The following is a 20,686-nucleotide window of genomic DNA, read 5'->3' on the forward strand; positions in this document are numbered from 1 at the left end:
TCCCTGCATTTAATCCTCTCCCCCTAGTTCCCTCGGTCCCTACGGCGTGGCTGAGATGGAGTATTTGGGCGAGGGATCTCAAGGAGGGTGGACTCAGGGGGCCTCCTCCCTCTCTGAGCCTTGGGGTCCCCTCTGTGTTGTCCGGGATCCCCGGCTGTCCCTCCACGGTGCTCAGAAGGCACTGCTCTGTCCTGCCGCCGCGGCTGGGCAGGGCAGGCAGGGCTCACACAGGGGTCTTTGTGCTGCTCACTGGCCTCATTAAGAGGCAGCCCCTGTCTCGGGACCTAGCACGGCTGAATTAATTAGCCGAGAGCCTTCCCTCTTGGCTAATTGTGCCCAAGACACTGCAGTCCCGGCGGGTGGCACAAGGCGAGGAGCAGCCCTGAGGCCCCAGCCCCTTGCCCTGCTGCATAGCCCCCAGGCTCTCTCAGCCTCTCTGTGCCACTTGAGTGGCTGGGGTGAAGGCCCCTCCCCTAGAACCCTCAGACACAGGCTTTTTGTAAAGCCAGGAGGGGATTAGAGATGACAGACCCCCACCCTGGCCTGAGGAGTTGGGGAAACTGAGTCATGCTGTGGCAAAGCTTGGTGACCAAGATGGCCCAGAATTTATTTTTTTATTTTTATTTTTCGGCTGTGTCTGCAGCATGAGATAGTCCCCAGGCAGGCCAGGGTGACCTGAGCCACAGCGGTGACAATGCCAGATCCATTACCTGCTGGGCCACCAAGGAACTCTGAAGATGGTCCAGAACTCGGTTGGATCCTAAGGGACTCGCTGCAGAATCTGAGGACAGGCTCCAAGCACGGGTGAGGGTCCAGGAGGCCTCGACTGGCTCTGGAGTCCAGGGATTCCTACCTGCTCAAGTGCATCCAGTGGCGGACACTTAATAAACCCCTGCTGTGTGCTCAAAGCCAACCCTCCATCCTCCCAGCTGCCCCCCTGGGGAAGAGGGCCTTGTTCCCATCACCCAGGGGTGACGAAGATGAGAATAGCACCCCATAAAATGCTCGTTCCAGGGCCAGGCCTCTAGACAACGGATAGAACTGAAGACTCACCATCGGCCCTGGGGTCTCCAGATATTCCTTAAAGACACCCCTTCTCCAGCAGATCCCAGACCCGACTCCCAGTTGAGCTCAGAGTCCCTCCTACTAGGACCAATGGCCCCAAACATAGACACACAGCCCTGATGTTTACACTCATTTTATTATAAAAAAATACAGAATCCAAAGTTGATTGTGACGGAGGGGGGAGGCCCCGTCGCCAGCTCCAGGCGTGGCAACGCTGCCCGCCCACGACCCTACAAAAGCCCCCCACCGGCGTGCCTGAGCCGGCTCCCTGCGGCCGCGCACCATATATATTTATATATAATATATATAAAACACAGATCAGGAAAGGCGGGTAGAAATATGAAATCTGTATAAATGCGCTGTTCACTTCATTAAAGTGTCTTGGGGAGGGGTCTCTTTTTTTTGGTGGTGATGTTCCCCCCCGTTTTGTTTTGTCTTGTCTTCCTTTTTATTACAAACAAACATCGTTCGTCATAGAGTAGGGGGGGAGAGGGGCTGACAGACAAAGGAGCTTATTGCGAAGTGCGGCTTCTACTCTAAAAAGTCTACCCCACCCCACCCCCCCCGCCAAAATAAAAGACCCCCTCCCCCCCATGAAGGGGTGAGAGAAAAAGAAACATTCCAGTCCATCCTCAGGAATACAGTAAAAATAAATCACAGTATATACTTGCTGGCTCTATTTACAGAAATGTAACGTCTTCTCGGCCTCGGGGGGCGATTGTGCGAGGCTAGGGGGACGGATGGCGGAGGCTGTCTCTAAGACGCTGGGATGCTATGATTCGGAGGGGGCGAGGCTTCACGGTGGCCTCTGGTGAAACCTTGGGGTTTCAGCTCTGGTAGACAGTCAGGAGGGAGGAGGGTCCAGCTAGTGGGACAGGGGTCTGAGGACCCTGGACCAGAATCCTCACCTGCCCCTTCTGCCTCAGGCCAGCCTGTCCCGGGCCCAGGGGGCCCACTCCACCACGGCCTCCAGCCAGGACCCAACAAACAGAGTGACCAGACCAGGGTTTCCCCTGACTTCCTCCCCCAGGGGGCAGGAACCCCTGCCCCATCCATTCTGTTTCTTTCCCAAAGTCACGGGCGACAGACAGCAAGGAATAAATTAAATTAAAAACTCAAGTCTTTCTGATCCAACCATGAAAAATACACTAAAAAAGGAACTAAAAAACAAAACCCCAACATCACCAAGAGGTTCCCGGGTTCTCCAGGGTCTCCAGACAAGACAGCTTGGCCAGGTGTTGGGGACACCCGGCCCCTCGGGCACAGCGGGGGGCGGGGAGTGCCTTGGCCGACCCCAGCCCCCGGCCAGCCCTGGGGCAGGTGGACGGCCCCCTGCCCAGTGGAGCAGCACCAGTCGTGGGAGAAGTGGCATCTCTATTTGGTCTCGGAGGCGGGCCATCCAGGCGGGGCCGGCATCCCGCAGTCAGAGACTAAGAGCCCAGGAGGGTCCACAGCACGGGGACAGTGCTGAGGAAGAGCTGGCAGCTGCCCAGGCCACTGCACGAGTTATTGCTGGTGAAGATGGGCTCCGGGGCCTCATACAGGGTCTCGTCTGGGGGGATACAGAGACAGGATGGTCAGTGGCCGGCTCCCTCACTCCCCACCCCGCTTCCAGACACTTCCTAGAGCTCATCACGCCTGACACTGTTCAACATCTCAACTTCAGGGGCACAGAGATTTCTGTCCACTTTGGTTGGGGCTGTGCCTCCAACACAGAGCATGGCAAACAGTAGGTGCCTAACAAATGTTTTCCTGGTGCCAGCTGAAGTGGCGAGGCTGCGGGAGGCCCCTCCTCTCTCTAAGTGCTGCTGTTTCAAGTGCTCAGAATACAGGCCTTTGGTCCATCTCAGAGAATTTCCCTGATGCTCCCTCTCAGGGGGCTTCCGCCTCAGTGAAGCCCAGCCATGGACTTCAACCTTCATTCCTGAAGGTCTAAAATGTTCCCATTTGCAAAGGCGAAAACAGAGGCTCTGGTGGGGCCAGTCCCAACCACTGCTGAAGTTGACTCCCCTGGCTAGGCTGTGACCACCTCCTGACTCTGCAGACCACTGAATGGGTTCTGTGAGTTAAGGACACAAGGGGAGAGGGCCTGGACCCTACATGACCTCCCCAGCACTTACTAGTCGGCCGCACATAAACCTTCAGCCGCAGGCAAGGCCGGTCCACGGCATTGGGTGGTGTAGCAGCTGGAAGAGAGGGGTTGGGGATTAGTGGGGCAGAGACTGTATACCCCTTCCCCATGTCTGTGACCCAACCCTGATCCCATTTGAGAGAAGCTGCCTGTAAAACTCCTAACCATACATCAAAGCCCCAGACACAAAGCCCATTATTTCCAAGAGGTCCTCTTGCACACTTCTCTCACCCCTCCCTTTGCTGAATCCTAACCACAGAGATGGGATGGGGGGTAATCTACATCTAGCTCCATCTCACCCCAGGGCAGCACAGGCAAGGTTCAAAGGTGACGAATAAAAACAGGTTTGTTTTCAATCAGCAAAACACCAGTGTAACCAAATGACTGACTCTCAGGAGCAAATCCCTGCTCTCAGGGTGCCTGTTGGCAAGTCACCCTCTATCTGGGCCACATCTGACCCCCAGTAGGTGCTTTGGGAATGATTATTTTCTTTCTTTTTCCTTTTTTTTTGTTTTTTTTTTTTTGTTTTTTTGCCATTTCTTGGGGCCCTTGTGGAGGTACCGAGGCTAGGGGTCAAATGGGAGCTGTAGCCGCCAGCCTACGCCACAGCCACAGCCACGCAAGATCTGAGCTGCGTCTGGGACCTACACCACAGCTCACAGCAACGCCGGATCCTTAGCAAGGCCGGGGATCGAACCTGCAACCTCATGGTTCCTAGTCGGATTCGTTAATCACAGCCATGACGGGAACTCCAGGAATGATTATTTTCACCTGCTAATGGGAGTCCAACTACCCCTGGGAACCACATAGGGTTCCTGCCTCACCCACACTGCCCAGGATCACGTAGAGGCTGAAGCATGTTGAGTCCTCGCACCTAAAATTCCACCACAGGGCTCCCTGCTCCTTGGCCCACTTGGCAAGCATCCTGAGGGGGTGGGGAAGTACCAGAGCATCAGGGATGAGGCAGGAGGGAGGGCTCAGGGAACAGGACAGAGACCAGGAGGGAAGCCAGAGCCCCCACAGGCGGTAGGTTTGAACTTATGAACGGACGTGGGCATCCACACAGATGCAGCTGGGCCTGTTCCCGCCTGTGCTCTCGGCCTGTCCTCTCTGTGGCCGTCACCTCTGCCGGCCCCCAGTAGCCCCTTGTGCTGGGAGATGAAGATAAAAAGCACGTAATAAAAATAACATTCGTCACAGAGATAGGACGAATAATTACAATAATTATCTTTATAAAACTCCCGTCTTGGAAAGAAAAATGTAATTTTTCTTATATTACGGGGACTTAATTTAAACACCTTCTTCCCCTCCCCCACTCCCTTCTTCCCTGAATTAAAAGGAAAAAATCCAAATAGAGCAGAGAAAGGAGAAAATGGAGCCTTGTAGAGTTTAATTTGACTCAGCAGGAGCTGGGGTGGTGAGGCGCCAGGCCCCTCCCGAAGCCCTGGGGGCGGACCCCCACCCCCCACCTGCTCACCAGGACACTGAGAGATGTGTCCCCACAATCCATGGGTGTCTCAGTGTCCCCCCAGGGGAGACATGAATCTGATGCCAAGGCGGGCTCTCCAATACCCCCATCTCAGCAAGGGTAATGCTGGGACCCCCATATTCCTGGCTCAGGTTCTCAGAGACTACTGGCTGCCAAGGCCCCAGCTGAGTGGGAACTCAAACCCCAGGCCCAATGCTGCTGTCTCCCCAGACCTTACCCTTGGCACTTGATGCGGTGGCAGAAGGGGTCCTTGGGAGCCTCTGATGCCCAGCTGAGGCAGGGGCAGCATACCGGCCCCCAGGCCCCCAGCAGCATGTACACCCAGCGTCCCAAGGCTGCCACCAACTGACCTCAAAAAGCCTTCACACTCCCTGCGGAATCTGGGGCTGGGCTAGTGGGCAATGGAAGGTCTGGCCAGTGGGAGAGGCCGTGTGTCCAGGGAGACCCAGTGCCAGGGCAAGGGTTGGTCCGCCCTCACCCACTCCCTCCCCAGAGTCCACAGGCCTCAGGGAAATGAGGAGTGGGCACCTCTGGTCTCAGTGTCGCGGGGGGGTGAGGGGGGACAGGTTGACCGTCGGGCCATTGGCTCCCCCACCCCAGAGGCCGAGGTCACAGGCGGGTCTACTGGGAGGCTGGCGGGACCACCGGGCGGGCGAGCCGGCCTGGGAGACGGAGCCAGCGCGGGAGGAGCCCCTGCCCCGCCCCCACTCACAGATATAGTAGTACTCGTGGCCCGGGCGGAACTCGAAGCCCAGCGAGAAGGGAGTGAAGAGCTGGAACTTCTCGGAGAACTTGAGCGGTCCCCCGGGCGCCGCGGGCCGGTTGCACTCCCAGCGCTTGAAGCCGCGCTGCCGGTGGTCGCAGGAGGCGTGGCCCTCGCCGTTGACCATGTACAGCACATAGTGCTCCATGCGCTCGGCCGGCGGCAGCGGCGCCCCGTAGTGCGGGCAGTAGATGTCCAGGTAGTCGTTGATGCTCACCTCCACCGTGTAGCCGCCGCCGTCGTCCGCCGAGCCCGCATGGAACCTGGGGGCGGGGTCAGCGGTCAGCGCGGGGGGGGGGGGGGGGCAGGGCGCAGCATAGGGCGTGGGAATCAGTTCAGGGGGGAAGGGGAGTAAACACGTGAGGTTTAGCGCGGGGAGCGGGGGACTCAGGAGGGGACAGGAAGCAGGAGGGCGGTGGAGATGGGTCAGGGTAGGGAAAAAAGGGAAGGTCGGAGATGGGAGAAGGGGGCGGGGCTAGGCAGCCGCTGGTGCGGTCCCCTGCCTGGCACAACCCTACCCATCAAGGCCACAGCAGCTGCCTTGAGATTGGGGCTTGCCCAGAGCCCTGAGCCCACAGTGAGGTGGGTGCTGGGGAGGAGGGGCTGCCACCGGGCATTCTGGGTAACCACAAGGATGGGAGCAGGTGCCTTGTGACTGGGAGGCCTCCTAGGTCCCCCACCCCCTGCAGAACCGACATCTGGGCCCCTCAGCCGCAAAAGGCCTGGCACAAGATGTTCCCCCCACCAGGAAGCCCTCTCCAACAATATTACAGGTTGACGTCTGTGCCCCCTCCTCCAGGCAGCCGGCCCTGCTATCCCCAAGGGCAGCCTCCTCAGCTTTCCTTCTGAAGATTCGCTGCCAACACGGGAAGCGTGGGACACAAGCCAGGTATTCTGGGCCTCTCTGGAGGCAAGCTCTGCAGCTCCCCTTGCCTCAGCTTCCCTGGAGGGGACCGGGCTTGGAAGGAAGGATGCTCAGGACAACTCAGGGGTGCCCTGGGTCCCTCTTCCTCCCCAGTCCTATCCCTTCCCGTCTCTGTGATATTCTGACCTGAGTCCTCCCTCCAGAGCCTCCAAAATCCGGCAGTTACCCTGCAATCTCCTGGTCACCCCACCAGCTTCCCCACCCCTGATACCTCCACCTGACAGCCCTGCCCCAGGCCTTCACCCCAGAGGTCTCCCCAGACGTTCACGTAGCCCGTGTCCCTTTCTCTCGCCGCCCTCCCCCTCCCAAGCCGCGCCCCGACCCAGCCTCATCTGGCAAGGATGGAGGTCAGCTGAGGGAGGGACCGGCAGCTCCCCTTCCATCACTGCCTCGGGCTACAGCGCCAGGAGCCCTTAGATCTCCTGGACGTGGTCCCCCTGGGCCCCTGTCATGTAAACGCGGCCTGGACCGAGGGGGGACAAGCGCGCCTCCCAAGAGGGGCTTATTAGCACATAAAAGGCCTAATCAGTGGAGGGTTGGGGGGCAGGCTCCCTGAGGCTGTCCTGGCCTCCTCCTTCTCTGCACCAGCAGGGAAACTGAGGCCCAGGGAGGGTTGGTGGCAGGGCGAGCACAGCTGCTAGGACCCAGCCCCACCCCACCCCGCCCCACCCCTGTGCCCCCCTACCAGCTGCCCCAGCCCGCAGGAAGGGCCCCCGTGCTGGGCGTGCTAATTGGCACAGCCGGCACCTGGGGCGGGGGGGGGGGGGGGGGAAGAAGGGGCTGGATTATCAGATGACATTGGCTGGCTCCCTGCCGCCCCCGAGACTGCACCAGGCGAGGGCAAGGGCTCCTGGGAGTCCAGAGGCTGGAAGGAGGCAGGAGGGAGCCTGCTCACAGAGCCTCAGTTTCCCCATCTGTCACTGTGGCTGAGGTCAAGGCTCACAGAATTTAAGGTCAAAGATGGGGGGCGGGTGCATGGATTCACCCCCAGCCCCTTCCCTACCCTGCCGAGTTGGTCCAGGAACAGGAAGCCCACCCACTCCCATAGGAGGGATGGCATCTGTGGAATAAATGGGTCTGGCAGGGTGGTGAGTTGGGGGACCGAGGAACCCCCTATCTGGTTCAGTCACAGGAGCCCAGCTGGTTTCTGCCCCTCTTCTCAAAGCTCAGTTTCCAACTCCTTGCTGTGGGGACGGTCTATGAGGCTGATGGGAGGACTCCAGCCGTGTTCACAACAAGTTCTGCATAGATGCTGGGACCCTTCCCATCCCTCGGGCTGTCCCACGGCTGGCTGGACACAGGCGTCTCATTGACTAGTGGCGTCCTCCAGCCCTTGGGTGTGATCGATGCAGAATCTGCTCCAGGCTTTTTGAAAAGTCATTTTCACTCCTTCTCAGCCCCATTGAAAGCCCCATTGATCAGCTGATCGATGACAGCCATGGCCCAGCAGCCTCCTGGGGACCACCCTCACCCAGGCAGGCCCTGCAGGGGAGGCTGTGACAGGGAATCACAGGCGGTGGGGGATCCTGGTCTCCCACCCCCCTCTGGGCCTCTGTTTCCCCTCTTGTCCCTGGCATGGTACTCAGCCTGGAAGAGAACTTGACCACGCAGGGTCTTTCTGGAGGGAATGGACTCCGGAAGGTGGGCCAAGGTGTCTCCCTTCCCTCCCCTGCATTTCCCCCATCCTGCTGGCCTTCCTCCCCATGTGACGCCACCATCGGCTCCCCCCAGCTCACCTTCAGGAGAACATCAGAGACGGAAGCTGCTTTGATGGCTCAGAGGCTGGACGCACAGGCTCCACCAGGGCAGCCAGGCTCTGGCCTCCCAAAATCCAGGGCTCACTTTTCTTTTTTCTTTCTTTCCTTTTTTTTTTTTTTTTTTGCCGCACTAGTGGCATTCGGAAGTTCTCGGGCCAGGGATCAAACTCTTATCACAGCTGTAGCCAGAGCCATGGCAGTGACAGGGCTGGATCCTTAACCCGCTGACACACAAGGGAGCTCCTGAGGCTCACTTTTCTGAATGAAGGGCTCAAAGTCCTCCACTGGCTCCCCACCATTCAGAACAAAATCCACAGTCCTCCCAGGTCCACCCCAACTTCATCGCCCTCTGTCTCCCCTGCTCACCCTCTTCCAGCCATGCCAGCCTCTGGGCTGTTCCTGTCTCCACCTCAGGGCCTTTGCATATACTGTTCCCTCGACCTGGCATGCTTTCCCTACTTTCCCAATTCATCTTGTTCAGACATCATGGTATGCAGTCTTCTGTCTGCCTTCCCTGGATCATAGGGCTCCACTTCTTTCTCTGCCCCTTCCCCTGTGGCCAGGCATTCAATATGTTTGTTTATCGAACAAAGGCCCAGGACTCGAGGTCTCTTAAGTGCTAGAGTCATGGGGAGCAGAAAAATGACCCCAGGTTGGGGAGCAGGGACCCCAAGAAGGCAGCTCCCAGGAGAAGCCCCCACCCCACCTGAGCTCTGGCTGCCTAAGTGGGCCATTTTTTTCTTTCCCCTTCCCAGATCTAAAATAGTGACGCCTTGCTGCGCTGGCATTCCCTGTTCCAAGTTGGTGCTCAGGGTGGTGCCTGGTGCTGGGGAGGGGGCCCCAACCCCAAACCCAGCCTGGTGAGAGCAAGACAAAGCTTTCATTTCCTCCATTAATGCTGAAGCCTGATATGCAAATGCTCTGTGGGAGCGGCAGATAGAGATCGAAATTCTCACTAAGGGGTTAATGACTGACTTGGGATGGGTTCCCAGACATAAGCGCCCCCCCTGCCCCCCGCTGGCTTTCAGACCTCCCCCTCCCTCCCAGTCACACCTTTGTCCCCATTCGTTCACCCTGCCAGACACCCACCAGTGTCCACACCTGTAGGCATCCCTTTCTAACCAATGACCCTCACTGAGCCACCCCTACCCCCCCACTCCCTCCCTGGCAACCACCAGGCCCGCAGCTAATTAGCTCCAATCGGGTGACTGTCAAGTCATTAAATGCTAATAGCAAAGCAACTAATTAGGAATTTCACCCAAAATGGAGGTGGGCATACCGTGCCACCCTCCCAGACTGGAAACTGAGGCACCAGTGCGGCCGTGGGCCCCTACCCAGCACCCAAGGGAGTCTGTATCCCTCCTACTCCTGTGTCTCTGCCTCTCGTCTCCCTGGTCTGAGCCCAATCACAGCTCCTGCTGAAGGGGCTCAGGGATGCCAGCAAAGATCCCGGCAAAGAGCACACCAGGCCGGCCCAAGTGAGCAGCAGGGTCCCGAGGCCCAGATGGGCAGAGCCCACCCACCTTCCCCTGCCGCCCCCAGCGAGGCCCCGAGACCTCCGTGCCTTCCCCCGGCCTTTCCAGGGACCAAGGAGACACTTCTTCCATCTGAGGCCTGGCCACCTTCCTCCTGCCAGGGGGGGTGGGGCGAGGAGAAGCTGGGCAGGATATCACAGAAAATTAGGGCCCCAAGGGGGTAGAGGGACAGGTGAGAGAGAAAGGATGCTTATGGCTTTGTGGGTGCAGGAGTAAACTGAGGCATGGGGCCCAGAGCTGAAGCAAGAGGGCAAAAAATAGGGCAGGGTGGGTAGAATGGTGGGGAAGCGCTGCAGAGTCGGCCCCACTCCGGCCAGAAGAGGCCCTGGGGCACAGTCCACAGGGTGCGCCTGCCTTGGTCACCCCACCTTCCTCTACCCCCACGATGTGCTCCGTGTCCCTGCCACTCCTCGGCCAGACGTGTCTGCCTTTTGGAGGGGGTCACCCCAGTGGACCTGACTTCCTCATGGCCGTAGATGAGGCACTCTCTCTGGATCCTTGACGGAAGCCTGACCCACGGGGTGGGCAGATTAGGGTGTGTGTGGCTGCGCTGGGATGGGCGAGGCCCGTGCAGTGAGAAGAGCCCCTTGAAGCCAAGGTCCCTGTGCCTGGAGGCAGGACGAGAGAGGGGTCGAGCCCCCGGCCAGGGCTGGCTGGCCTCTAAGTTGGAAGTCTGGCTTCTGTGCACGTGCCAAGCTTTCAGCGGTGCCTCTTCCTGGTACAGCTGGCCGGTGTGGGACTTCCAAGCCCTCCCCCGGACCTGTCTCCAAGAGAGAATTGCCCCAAAGCAACACCGTGGGGCCAGGTGGCTTGTGTCCTGGTCCTGAGGAGGAGAGGCAGGGGAGGGAGATGTCACAGAGGAAAGAAGCTGCTGAGGTATGGGCCTGGCTCAAGGCTGCGGAACAAGCCCAAGGAAGGAAATCACTGGCCCTGCAAAAACACTGCCTCAGGGACTCTGGTGAATGCATGCGCCCTCAGGACACACCCTCTCCACTCAGGACCTCAAGGGACTGGGAACCTCACGGAGAGATCGTCTGCTGGGGGACCCAGAGGTCGGAGTCCCTGCTTCGGTCCAGCTCCGAGGCAGGCTGGTACCAAATCCCCCAAAGAAATCAGCTTGCCCCCATTCTCAGTTTCCTTGTCTGCAACCTGAGCCACCCGGGGTGGTCAGCTATGGGGAGGGACCCAGGCCCATCTGACCATCCCACCCCAGGGAGCCTGTGGACTCTAGGTTCAGAGCCCAGGCCCAGGCAGGTGGAGACATCTCAGAACTGCCACCCCACCCACCGCACTGTGGTGCCCACCCCTGTTGGGCAGGAACTCGCTATTGCTGCACATGGAGGGCCTGGTCGTGGAGGCCTGCTGCCCGCTACCTGGTCCAGCCGCCTCAGTTTCCCCTCTCAGTCTGGGGCCTCTGATCGTCTGGGGTCATGCCTGTGCCTCGCCTGTCCACATCAGGCCCTGCTGCCATCTGCTGAGTGGCATGACTCACCACCCCACTTCATGGAGAAGATGGGGCTTCTGGTAACCAAGCCGCCCGCCCCAGGGCACACCCAGGTTTCCCGGGTCCCCACCCCCCAGACCACACCCTCCAGCCCCCAGCCCCCCAAATCCTCCCTCTTTGAGCCCCCAAGCCAAGCAAACGAGCCCCCTTCAAATAAAACAAAGAAGCTTCATGCGCCAAAACATGGCATCGCCCCCTTCAAAGCCGGTTCCCCGGAGGCCTGGGCGAGGCCGGCAGGGACCAGAAGAGACCCACACCCCTACCACAGGGAAGATGCTGCCCCAGTCGCCATTCCCACCTGGTTGTCTGAGACAGGAATGTGGCCAGTCAAAGCTGGAGAGGCTGCATTGGGAAGAAGCCCAACCCAGGTCCACACCACCAGGTCTACCCGGGCTGCTGGTCTCCAATCAGGTGGGGGACTTAGGGAAGGCGGGCACCCTGTGAGGTGCCAGCCCTGGACCTTGATGGCCCCTCTGCACCACAGGCAGCACAGGGCCCATGGGACCTGGACGCGTGCTCCCAGAAGGGACCCACCTGGGCTCTAGGAGAGGGCAGAGGAGGAGCAGTGGGAGGGCAGGGAGGACAAGCTGTAGCCCCATCAGTGTGAGCTGTCTGCCCCTTGCTGGAGGCCCCCGGGTGGCCAGAGCCCGCCACACATGCAGACGCATGTGTGTGCTCCACACAGACACTCCGAAGACATGTATGCACCCCACGTACAGAGAGGCAGATACACTGTGCACCCCCAACCCTGCGTACCTTCCATGCTCAGACACACTCCTGCAAACATGCACGCACCCTGCACATGCATATGCTCCAGACACAATCATGCGGATACGCATGCAAACACCTAGGGCCAGGGCTGCCATGCACACGTAGGCACACGGGTGATGTGTGTGCACCACACACACAGATAAGCACCTCCTGGGGCCCCTGGACACCCCCGAACGTGATGGGGGAGAACCCGCAGCTACACGCAGTGACACAGGCAGACCCATCCTGCAGCCCAATGACACTCCTAGGTGGTCCCGTGCCCCCCACATACACAGAAGCACACCCAACCCCACGGTCGGCAGTGGGGACCCCACTGGGACCCCCCACCCAGTCCAACCAGCTGCAGACAGGCCCAGAGACACCCAGCAGCCAGCTCAGGAGTGCCCAGACCAGGGGCTGGTCAGACACACAGCTGGACAGCCAGCCGGTGGGGGCGGAGATGGATGCGGGGCTCCCTGGCAAGGTCCACCAGCCTCGCGTGTGCAGGAAATGCACTGCACAGCAGGAGGTGGCAATTTGGGGAACACTGCCACGTACTTATTTCCTCGGTGCAGGTACCAGGCCTGGCCAGACAAGGGTGGCCAGCCTCACCGCAGCGCCACCTGTTTCTGCGGGTCTCCCACCTGAGCACACACGTCCCTCCAGCTCCTCCGCTGCCCAGCTGGCCCCGGCCCGAGCTGCCCAGCATGGCTCTGGCCCCTTCCACACGGCACCCTTTGTGAGTGCTCCCCTCTCAGGCATGGCCCGTCCCTGCGTTTCCCGGCTCCTCCGCCTGCCGCCGCCACCAGTCTCTTTTTTGACCCTATCCTTGTCTCTCCCCAAACAGGCTTGTCTCTCGTCCCTGCCTGTGGGACTGCCTTGCACTTCAGGCCTGCTGGCAACACTGCCTTCTCCCCTGCAGCTGTCTCCGGACTGGGTGCCCTTGGACCCAGGCCGGACACCACCCCTCCTCCTGTGCCTGGCACACACCATCACCAGACAACCCTGGACACCAAACCTCCTGAGGGGTCCCCAGGCCACCAAGGCCCCTTTGGCAGAACCCCACAACCTCAGCGATGAATGGAGCCCCAGTTCTGGACCCAACCGGGCTTCTTGGGCCAGGTGCTCCCCTGGGCCCCAGACCCCATCACAAGAAGCCATGGAGGACACCTCCCACCCAGGATGCCCCAGAAGGGAGGAGGGGGAGGGAGGAGGGCCCTGATCACCAGGGTCTGCACTGGACAAGCAAGGCCAGCCCCTCAGGCAGCTGGTCAGAGCTGGGCTGTCAGGTCAGCAACAGGAGGCGGCCAAGCAGCCGGCCAGAGCCAGGCATGGGGGCGGCATCCTTCCCGGGCCGGGGTCCTGTCTGTAGCCTGTAGCAGGTGGGGCAGCAGGCGGCCCCAGCGACCCCCTTCCGTCCCCTTCGAGGCTCCTCGCGTGTTTGGCGTTTGCTAGAACAAAGGACAGGCCATGCCGGGACAGAGATTCCGGAGCTGAAACCAAAAACTTGGGCCGGGGAAGCGCTGCCCGCTGGGCTCCCTGCTGGGCCGCAGGGAAGAGCCTTAATCAAACCCACATGTGACCAGTGGGGCAGGCGGGGTGGGGGACCAGCTCCGTGGTGGCCCGACTGTCTCTCTGCCGACCAGGGTCTCTGCCCTCGGCCCCCAGGCCCAACCCCTCAGCCAGGCAACAGAAGGGGGTGTTTGGGGACACTCCTTGCCCCCACCTGGGAAACTGGCTGCCCTTGTCCCAGAGCCTGCCTCAGAGATGGCCCTTTATGCAACTTTCCACCAGAGGACCGAGGATGGCAGGGGACAGTGAGAGGACGGCGGAGGACGGCAAGCTCTGGAAAGTGGTTCAGCTGGTGCTTGAAAACGGAGAGAGTGACCAGTAGCAGAGGGTCCAAGAGCAGGGAGGCCGGTGCCTCGGCCCCCCACGTGCAGCCCACTGGCCTTGATAAGACTGCGACCCTGACGAGGTCTGAGCAGGAGCTGCAGGACCCCAGAGCCCTATCTCCCACGGGACCACTGCCCACTCCAGTCTTCCAGACCCGGAATGGCCCGAGGCTTCTGCTGTCCAGGATGTGGGCAATCACCAGCAAACTTTTCTTGGTCCACTAAGGGGGGGCTCCTGCTGCCCCCCGCCCCTGAATCGTACTCAGTGCCTGACACTGGGAAGGTTTGCGGGCAGGCACGGCACCTCGGCACCTCGGCCGGGCGTGGCAGGCTGGGCACAAGGCCACCTGGGTCCCTGCCCCAGCTCTGCTCCCCTCGTGGTGACCTTGAGCCAGCTGCTTGGCCCCTCTGCGCCTCAGTTTCCCCATCAACGCCAGGAGGATAGGAAAGAGTGCCACTTGATCAGGACTCCCAGGACCAAACCCCAGCCCCTGGGTGCCTTGGTCTGCCTGTCCCTATAAAACCGAGACCAGGTAACCGCTGGAGTGAATGTGGACGCTGGTCTGCAGGGAGGGATATTCTAACTTCCCCAAGTTCACTGGGGACCCACCGGGGAAACCTGCCCATGGACCACCCCTCTCCCCGCCACGGTCCCCACCGCCTGGTGCAGCTCAGCCACAAGATTCCCGGGCATCTCTACCAACTCGAAAGCCAGACGAGGTCCCTGGAGAGGCCCGAAGATGGGGTCCCCCAAGTCCGGCGAGGGAAGTCAGGGCTGCACGATTTCTGAGGGTGCCAGCAAGGATCCCCAAACTCCGGGACTGGCGGCGCTCTGGGGCACGCCGGGCGCCCAGTCTCCCAAATCTGCAGGCGGTGGGGCGCCCTGGGGGGAGATGCACGCGGAGCAGGAGTCCCCCAAACTCCGGGGGCCAGAACTCCCGGGGGATCCCGTGGGAAGCGGGAGCCCCCACTCCGCGGGCAGCGCGCAGGGACGCTCCGTGCCCAGGGCGGGAGACCAGGCTGAGGTGGAGCTCCCGGGGTCTCCCAGCGCCCGGTCCCCGCCCGTAGCCACGCTCACCTGGGGTTACTGCGGTTCCAGTAGACAGCGTAGCGGTCCGAGTTGGTGCGGGCGGCGTCCTCCGCGCGCGCTAAGGGCGGCGGCGGCGGCAGCGGCAGCAGCAGCAGCAGCAGCAGCAGTGGCAGCAGCGGGCGCTGCGCGGGCGCCATGGCCCCGGTCCGGCCGCCGCGCTCCCCTGGCCGCCGCCTGCCGGCCGTCTCCGCCTCCTCCGCCGCCGCCGAGCGGGCGGGCACAGGGCGGGCGGGAGGAGGGCGCGCCGGCGCTTGGAGATCCCCAGCCGCCCCCGCCTGGGCGCGCGCGACCTCGGGCGCCGAGAAGTCAGGCGGCGGCAGGCGGGGCGCCGGGGTCGCCCCGGGCGCCGGCCCGGCCGCGCGGACTCTGAGAGCGCGGGCCGTCGCCGCCGCACCCGCCGGGGAGGGGCTGGGGCTCCGGCCTTTGTCCCGCCCGAGCGCCGGGAGGGCCGCGGGCGCCCCCTCCTGCCGTGCCCCGGACACACGGGGGCTGGGCGGGGGGCTCCAGCCGCAACCGCGCCCTCGCCCCTCCACCCCCGCCCCAGTCTAATGGTCCGGATGAGTACCCCACCGCGGCCTGCCCACCTCCGCAGGGGCCAACCCCAGCCACCAACTCTGCGGGGGCGCGCCCCCGTCATCACGCGGGCCTAGCCCAGGGTGTCGGAGTCCCTCACTCACCTCCATTCAAGCCACCAAGTGGTCTGCAACGCCAGGCCCCAAGCAAGGAGTAGAAGGCACAAAGATGGCTCGCCCCGTCTCACCTCCTTCATTCAAACCCAGACCCCAAAATCCTAAACCAGGCCGAGGGGATGCTGTGACACTTCACCCAGCCTGGGGAAGAGTTTTGTGGTGGGGCTGACCTTAAGTCCAAAGCCAACAGCCACTGCTGTCTCCCAGGGCAGTCACTTCTCCTCTCTGAGTCTCTGTTTCCTCAACTAGGAAGTGAAACAGGAATCCTGACCTCACTCCCTAAGGGAGCCAGACAAATAGTGGGTGCCCAATATTCCCAGCAGCCTACAGTGGGGTCGAGGCCAACAGCAGTCAGGAGCATGGGGAGTCTGAGGGGGCAGAGGACAGGAAGGGCACCAGGCAGGGGCCAGAGTGTATGACCTGTTCAGGGAACTGGCACTTCTGTGGGTGCTGGCTGTGTGCAAAAACTGGGGGCCCGGCCTATTTTTCTCCTTACTCATGCCATTGTCTGCCTCACCAGATTCTGAGTTTGTGGAGGTACACTGTCACCAAGTGCTGACTGGAAAGCGCCAGTGGCGCCCAGCCAGATTTTACCTCTCTGGGTTTGTTTCACACTCTCAGGGCTGGCACAGGGTCTGAGAGCCAAGAGCTGGAAGGTTTCTGGGTGATGGATTATGTAAACTCCTCGAAGGAACCTAGAGAGGCCAGAGACTGGCAAAGTAAGCTTCACCTCAGTGAGGCAGGGCAGCAGATGACCCATCCCAGCCCCACACCTCCTACATGTTGTGGGCATGTGCTCTGAGCGTCATCCTCCCCACACTGAGCCCTCTGCTTGGTCTGAGTCCTGCCTGGGAGTCCTTCCATTCTCTTCCTTCCAGGTCTGTCCTCCTTGTGCTTCAGCTACCCCTCCTCCAGGTTCTCTGTCCTCTGCCATCCAGGGAACTCAGCCCATCGGTCTGGGGTGTTCCAGCTTCCAGGTCTTGCTGGTCCTCTGACTATAGGAGGCCAGATCTGAAGTCCCAAGGGAGGGTGGGAGCCTACCCCCCCAAGTGGTGGACGGGGCAGCCCCAGGAGGCCAGGAGAGGACCAGAACTGGTCCAGGGTCACGTGGCAAGGCCTTAAAAAGACTCTCTGGACACTGCTGGACTGAGGGCCTGGGGCTCCCAGCAACTCAGGTCGGGTTTGGCCCAGGCTGGCTAGTCTGGCTCTCGGGGGAGTGATGGGGCAGCCACTCTGGGAGGCCAGCTCTCTGCAATGGAGGCTCGCGGCTGGGCCCAGAAAGAGGGGCTGTGAGCTCAGGATGCCAGGCCTGGCCCAACCCAGTGTTCCTGCCTGCAAAGGAGGCCTTTTGGAAGCTCTCTCTGCCCCCTCCCACGCTGTGGGACCTCAGAGCCCGGCAGGGGTCTCATGTCACACCCAGCAGAGCTTGGGCCTGCAGAGCTGGGGGAGCCAGAAGGGCACACTGGGCGGGGGATGCCCCAGCAAAGGCCCGGGGTGGTTCGGCTCATTTGCATGCAGGGGCCACCAAGGCGAGAGCCGCCACCACCGCTGCCGCCGAGCGGATTTGAGCAGAAGCTCCGTTTTCCTTCTGTTCTTGTCTCTCTCTCAAGGTCAGAGCCGGAGCAGGGACAGGAACAAAGGCGCACGTCCCCCATTCAACCTCCCTGCGCCCGCTGGCCGCTCCCCCAGGAGTGGCCCTGGAGGGGAGGGCTGGCCAGCTCCATGGCCTGGCCCCGGGCAAGGAGGGGGTGGAGGTGCAGGGACAGCTGCCCAGTTGCCCTCCAGGACCCCTGTCCAGTGGGGGCCACTGTCCCCTCCCAGCGCTGGAGGCTGTTGCAGCCTCCAAGCTCAGCCCACAGGAGGTCAGCTGAGATCGGGGTCATCCTGGAGTAAGCTTCCGCTGGAGTCAAGGGTCAGAGATCAGGCTTACTTTGGGGACAGGGTCAGTCTTAGGTTCAAGGTTCAGTCAGGGTCGGAGTTCACTCAGAGTTGACTCAGCACCAGGTGCAGACCCAGGACAGGATCTTTCATAGGTGTCTGTCCCAGTCCACCATGGGCTGCACTCTTGACCTTGAAGCTCTGCCCAAGTGAGGCCCACACCTGCCCCTAACCTGTGGCCAGCACCCACTGCCTATTGTCCACTGACCCCACCCAGCACCCCCTACCCACTAACCCCAGAACCCAGTGGCTTCTGACCCATTACCCGCCACTGGTCACCTGCTGCCCATTGACCCCAACACATCACCCATCACCCATTACCCTCACCCACTGACCCTGGCCCCGCACCCACTACCTATCACTCATCACCAGGTGCCCCAGACGGAAGGGTGAATCCCAGGGGCTCAGGATCAGTGTCCAGCACCCCCTCAACCTCCAAAGGCCATAGTGCCTTGGAGGAAGCTAAAAATATGTGGGGAGAAATTTCTCATTACAGAAAAAACTTGACCAAATCCGCCGCCTGCTCTGTCTGAAGTATGTTTCAGGAGGCAAAAAAAGGTCACCAGAGAGAGCAGGTCTGGGGCTCCCCTGACCCAGGTCAGAGCTGGACTGGGGGGCAGGCAACAGCACCAGCCTCACTGGCACCTGGGGGGATGTGTGTGTCAAGGAGAGTTCCACAGCTTGTCACAGAGAATAAACAAACAAACGTGTCCTTTCTCTTGCCAATAAATTAAAATTCCCGCTCTTGTGTCCAGAGTCCAGTCAGGACCTTGGAATCTCAGCCAGGTCCTAAGATTCCTGCAGCCTCCACAGCCAGGCCAGCATTTTCCCTTCCCCCTCCTTCCCTCCCTCCTCCCTTTCCACCCTCCCAGTCCCAGGGCCTGAACACTGACCCCCTCCTCCCACAGCCAGTCTAGGGACTAGACCACTACTGCCCAAAGGAACTTCCCCCAAGGATGGAAAAGTTCCAGATCAGCACTGTCCAACAGAGGCACCACCACCAGCTCCATGTGGCTGTTGGCACGTGAAATGTGTCCAGTACAGAGAGGAACAAGATTGTAGACTTCACTTCCTTTTAGTTAATGTAAATGTAAATAGCTAGTCGCCATTAGCGTACTAGGCGGTACTGGTCATGGCCACCATCCTGGGCAGCACGGCTCTGGCAGCCTCTTGGAGCCACGTCTACATGGGCCCTTGGACAGCTACACTTGTTCAGGAACAAGAAAGACCTTGAGGGCTGCATGGAGGCAGGGGTGTGGCTCAAGCTGCCCAGAGAGGGTGAGCCCCCAGGGAGGACAGGAGGCCCTTGCTTGCTGACCCCAGGTGAGCTGAAAGGAGGAGCCACACCAGAGCCAGTGGAGGTGTCCCCACCTCCAGGGAAGGCGTTTGGCCTGGACCAGCACTGCAGGCCCGGGGCAGCAGAGCCACAAGCTGCCCTCTTCCTGAGCCCAAGGAGACCCTGCTTGACCCACCCCATCCAGCCCCATGCCCCAGGTGGAGAACCAAGGCTGGGGGCAGGGTCCTGTCTTGCCACCCAGGAGCCAGAGACCCCAACCTGCCCCACCCTCCTGCTGAGGGTACTGGTTGGCTGCGTGTCCCGTGGACACTACTGGTGCGGGGTTGGGGGAAGCAGCAGTGGTGGGAGGGGCCTCGAGGGCGCTGGGTTGTGGGTCTGTGCGCCCCCCACCTGGAGCGGGCTTGAGACCGGCTGCACTGGACACCCACGTGTGTGTGCATACTCCTGTTGTGTCCATCCCGCACGCGTGACTGTCCGTGTCGCGTGTCCTTGCGGCCGCGTTTTGTGCCTGTGCTCGTGTGCGGAGTGGAGGAAGCTGCTGGAAGCCCCTCCCGTGCTCGCATGCACACGCACACGTACATGCACACGCGGCCCTCCAGCCAGCCGGGACCCGGGGCCTTTCATCTCGTGCTGACAGGCCCCTCTCCCGGCTTTTAGCCGCGGAGAACTTCCTGCTAATAGTGCATTAACCTTGGCGGGGGCTGCCAATTACTCGACACTAATGCCGGGGGTGCGGGCGCGCGCGCTGACGGCGCTGACAGGCACAGGGGCCGGCAAGCGGGCGGGGCTCCCCTCCCGCCCGAGGGGGGCGGGCAGGAGGCGGCCGGCGGGGCTGCGGGGGCACACGGTGTGTTCCTGGCTCCGGATGGCAGAGCGCGGGGTCTCTCCTGACCTCATTAGAGTAATTAATGTGCCTTTTGAAGCTCGAGAAATCGCTCAGAGCTGTGGGAAGGGGGTGCAGATCACAGGATGGGGGGGGGCCGTGGACGGTGTCTGCGCGCCTGCTAAAAGCGTGTCCCAGTGGGTCAGACACGGAGGGAGACAGAGTGACAGAAAGGGACAGACGGAAAGGGAGGGAGGCTGAGTGAGAGAGGCAGCACAGATGGAGAGAAACAGGGAGGAGTTCTGAGTCAGATAAAGACAGAGACGCAGAGACAAAAAGGCAGAGACGCAAGGAGATAGACCCAGAGGGGGAACAGATGGGGAGAGCAGCCAGAGCTGGGGCAGGGGGCCTCCCAGAGGTTCTGCCTCACTTCCTGACTGCTGGCCCCTCCCAAAGAAAGGGGGCTGGGCCCAGGCAGTTAGGGAGGACTTCCTGGAGGTGGCAGCTGGGTACCAGAGGTGGAAGAGATGTGCGAGCAGACTGGGGGAAGGGGGGGGTGCTGACAAGGATGCAAGGAAGCAGACTGGGGACCAATACCCCGGCTGGAGAGATGGGTGACCAGCTGACTCTGCATGTGACAGTAGGCAGGAACCCATGCTCAGTGTGTGCAGCACTACTCAGCAGGACTGCCAGGTACAGGAGCCCCAGGGGTCGATGGGTCTTGAGTGGGCATCAGGCTGGGGCCATTTCGCAGTAGACATGGGGACAAGGTGGGACTCAGAAGGTATGAGAAATAGGGCCCCTAGCTGGACCTATTTGCCTACCTGTACAACAAAGGTTTGGCTCAGGCCACATGTGGGATCACAGGCCAGCAGGGTGAAGGTTGGGCGGCACAAGGCTGACACCTGGTGGTAGCTCCTTCTAATGACATGGCCTTTGGTAAATTCAGCCACTGGTCCAGCAGCCTCAGGCCCAGGGGAGCCACAGGCCAGTCTCGCTGCGCTCATTCTCCAGCACCAAACTTACAGGACCCAG

The 20,686-nt window shown here is 61.1% G+C and overlaps 1 protein-coding gene across 2 annotated transcripts; it reads right to left on the reverse strand.

Moving 5' to 3' along the window:
- Positions 1,181-15,930, reverse strand: EFNA2 (ephrin A2). 2 transcript variants are annotated; one of them, XM_005661390.3, is made up of 4 exons: positions 15,582-15,930; positions 5,398-5,711; positions 3,186-3,251; positions 1,181-2,617 (listed from the first exon to the last, which is right to left on the reverse strand). In XM_005661390.3, exons 1-4 carry the CDS (start codon positions 15,671-15,673, stop codon positions 2,496-2,498), a joined length of 594 nt encoding a protein of 197 aa, XP_005661447.1. In that variant the 5' UTR covers positions 15,674-15,930; the 3' UTR covers positions 1,181-2,495. The 2 variants fall into 2 exon arrangements, with proteins under 2 accessions (XP_005661447.1, XP_020939913.1); XM_021084254.1 differs by lacking the exon at positions 15,582-15,930 and adding an exon at positions 14,893-15,225.

This window comes from Sus scrofa, chromosome 2, assembly GCF_000003025.6.
Source record: "Sus scrofa isolate TJ Tabasco breed Duroc chromosome 2, Sscrofa11.1, whole genome shotgun sequence".
Taxonomy (NCBI): Eukaryota; Metazoa; Chordata; class Mammalia; order Artiodactyla; family Suidae; genus Sus; species Sus scrofa.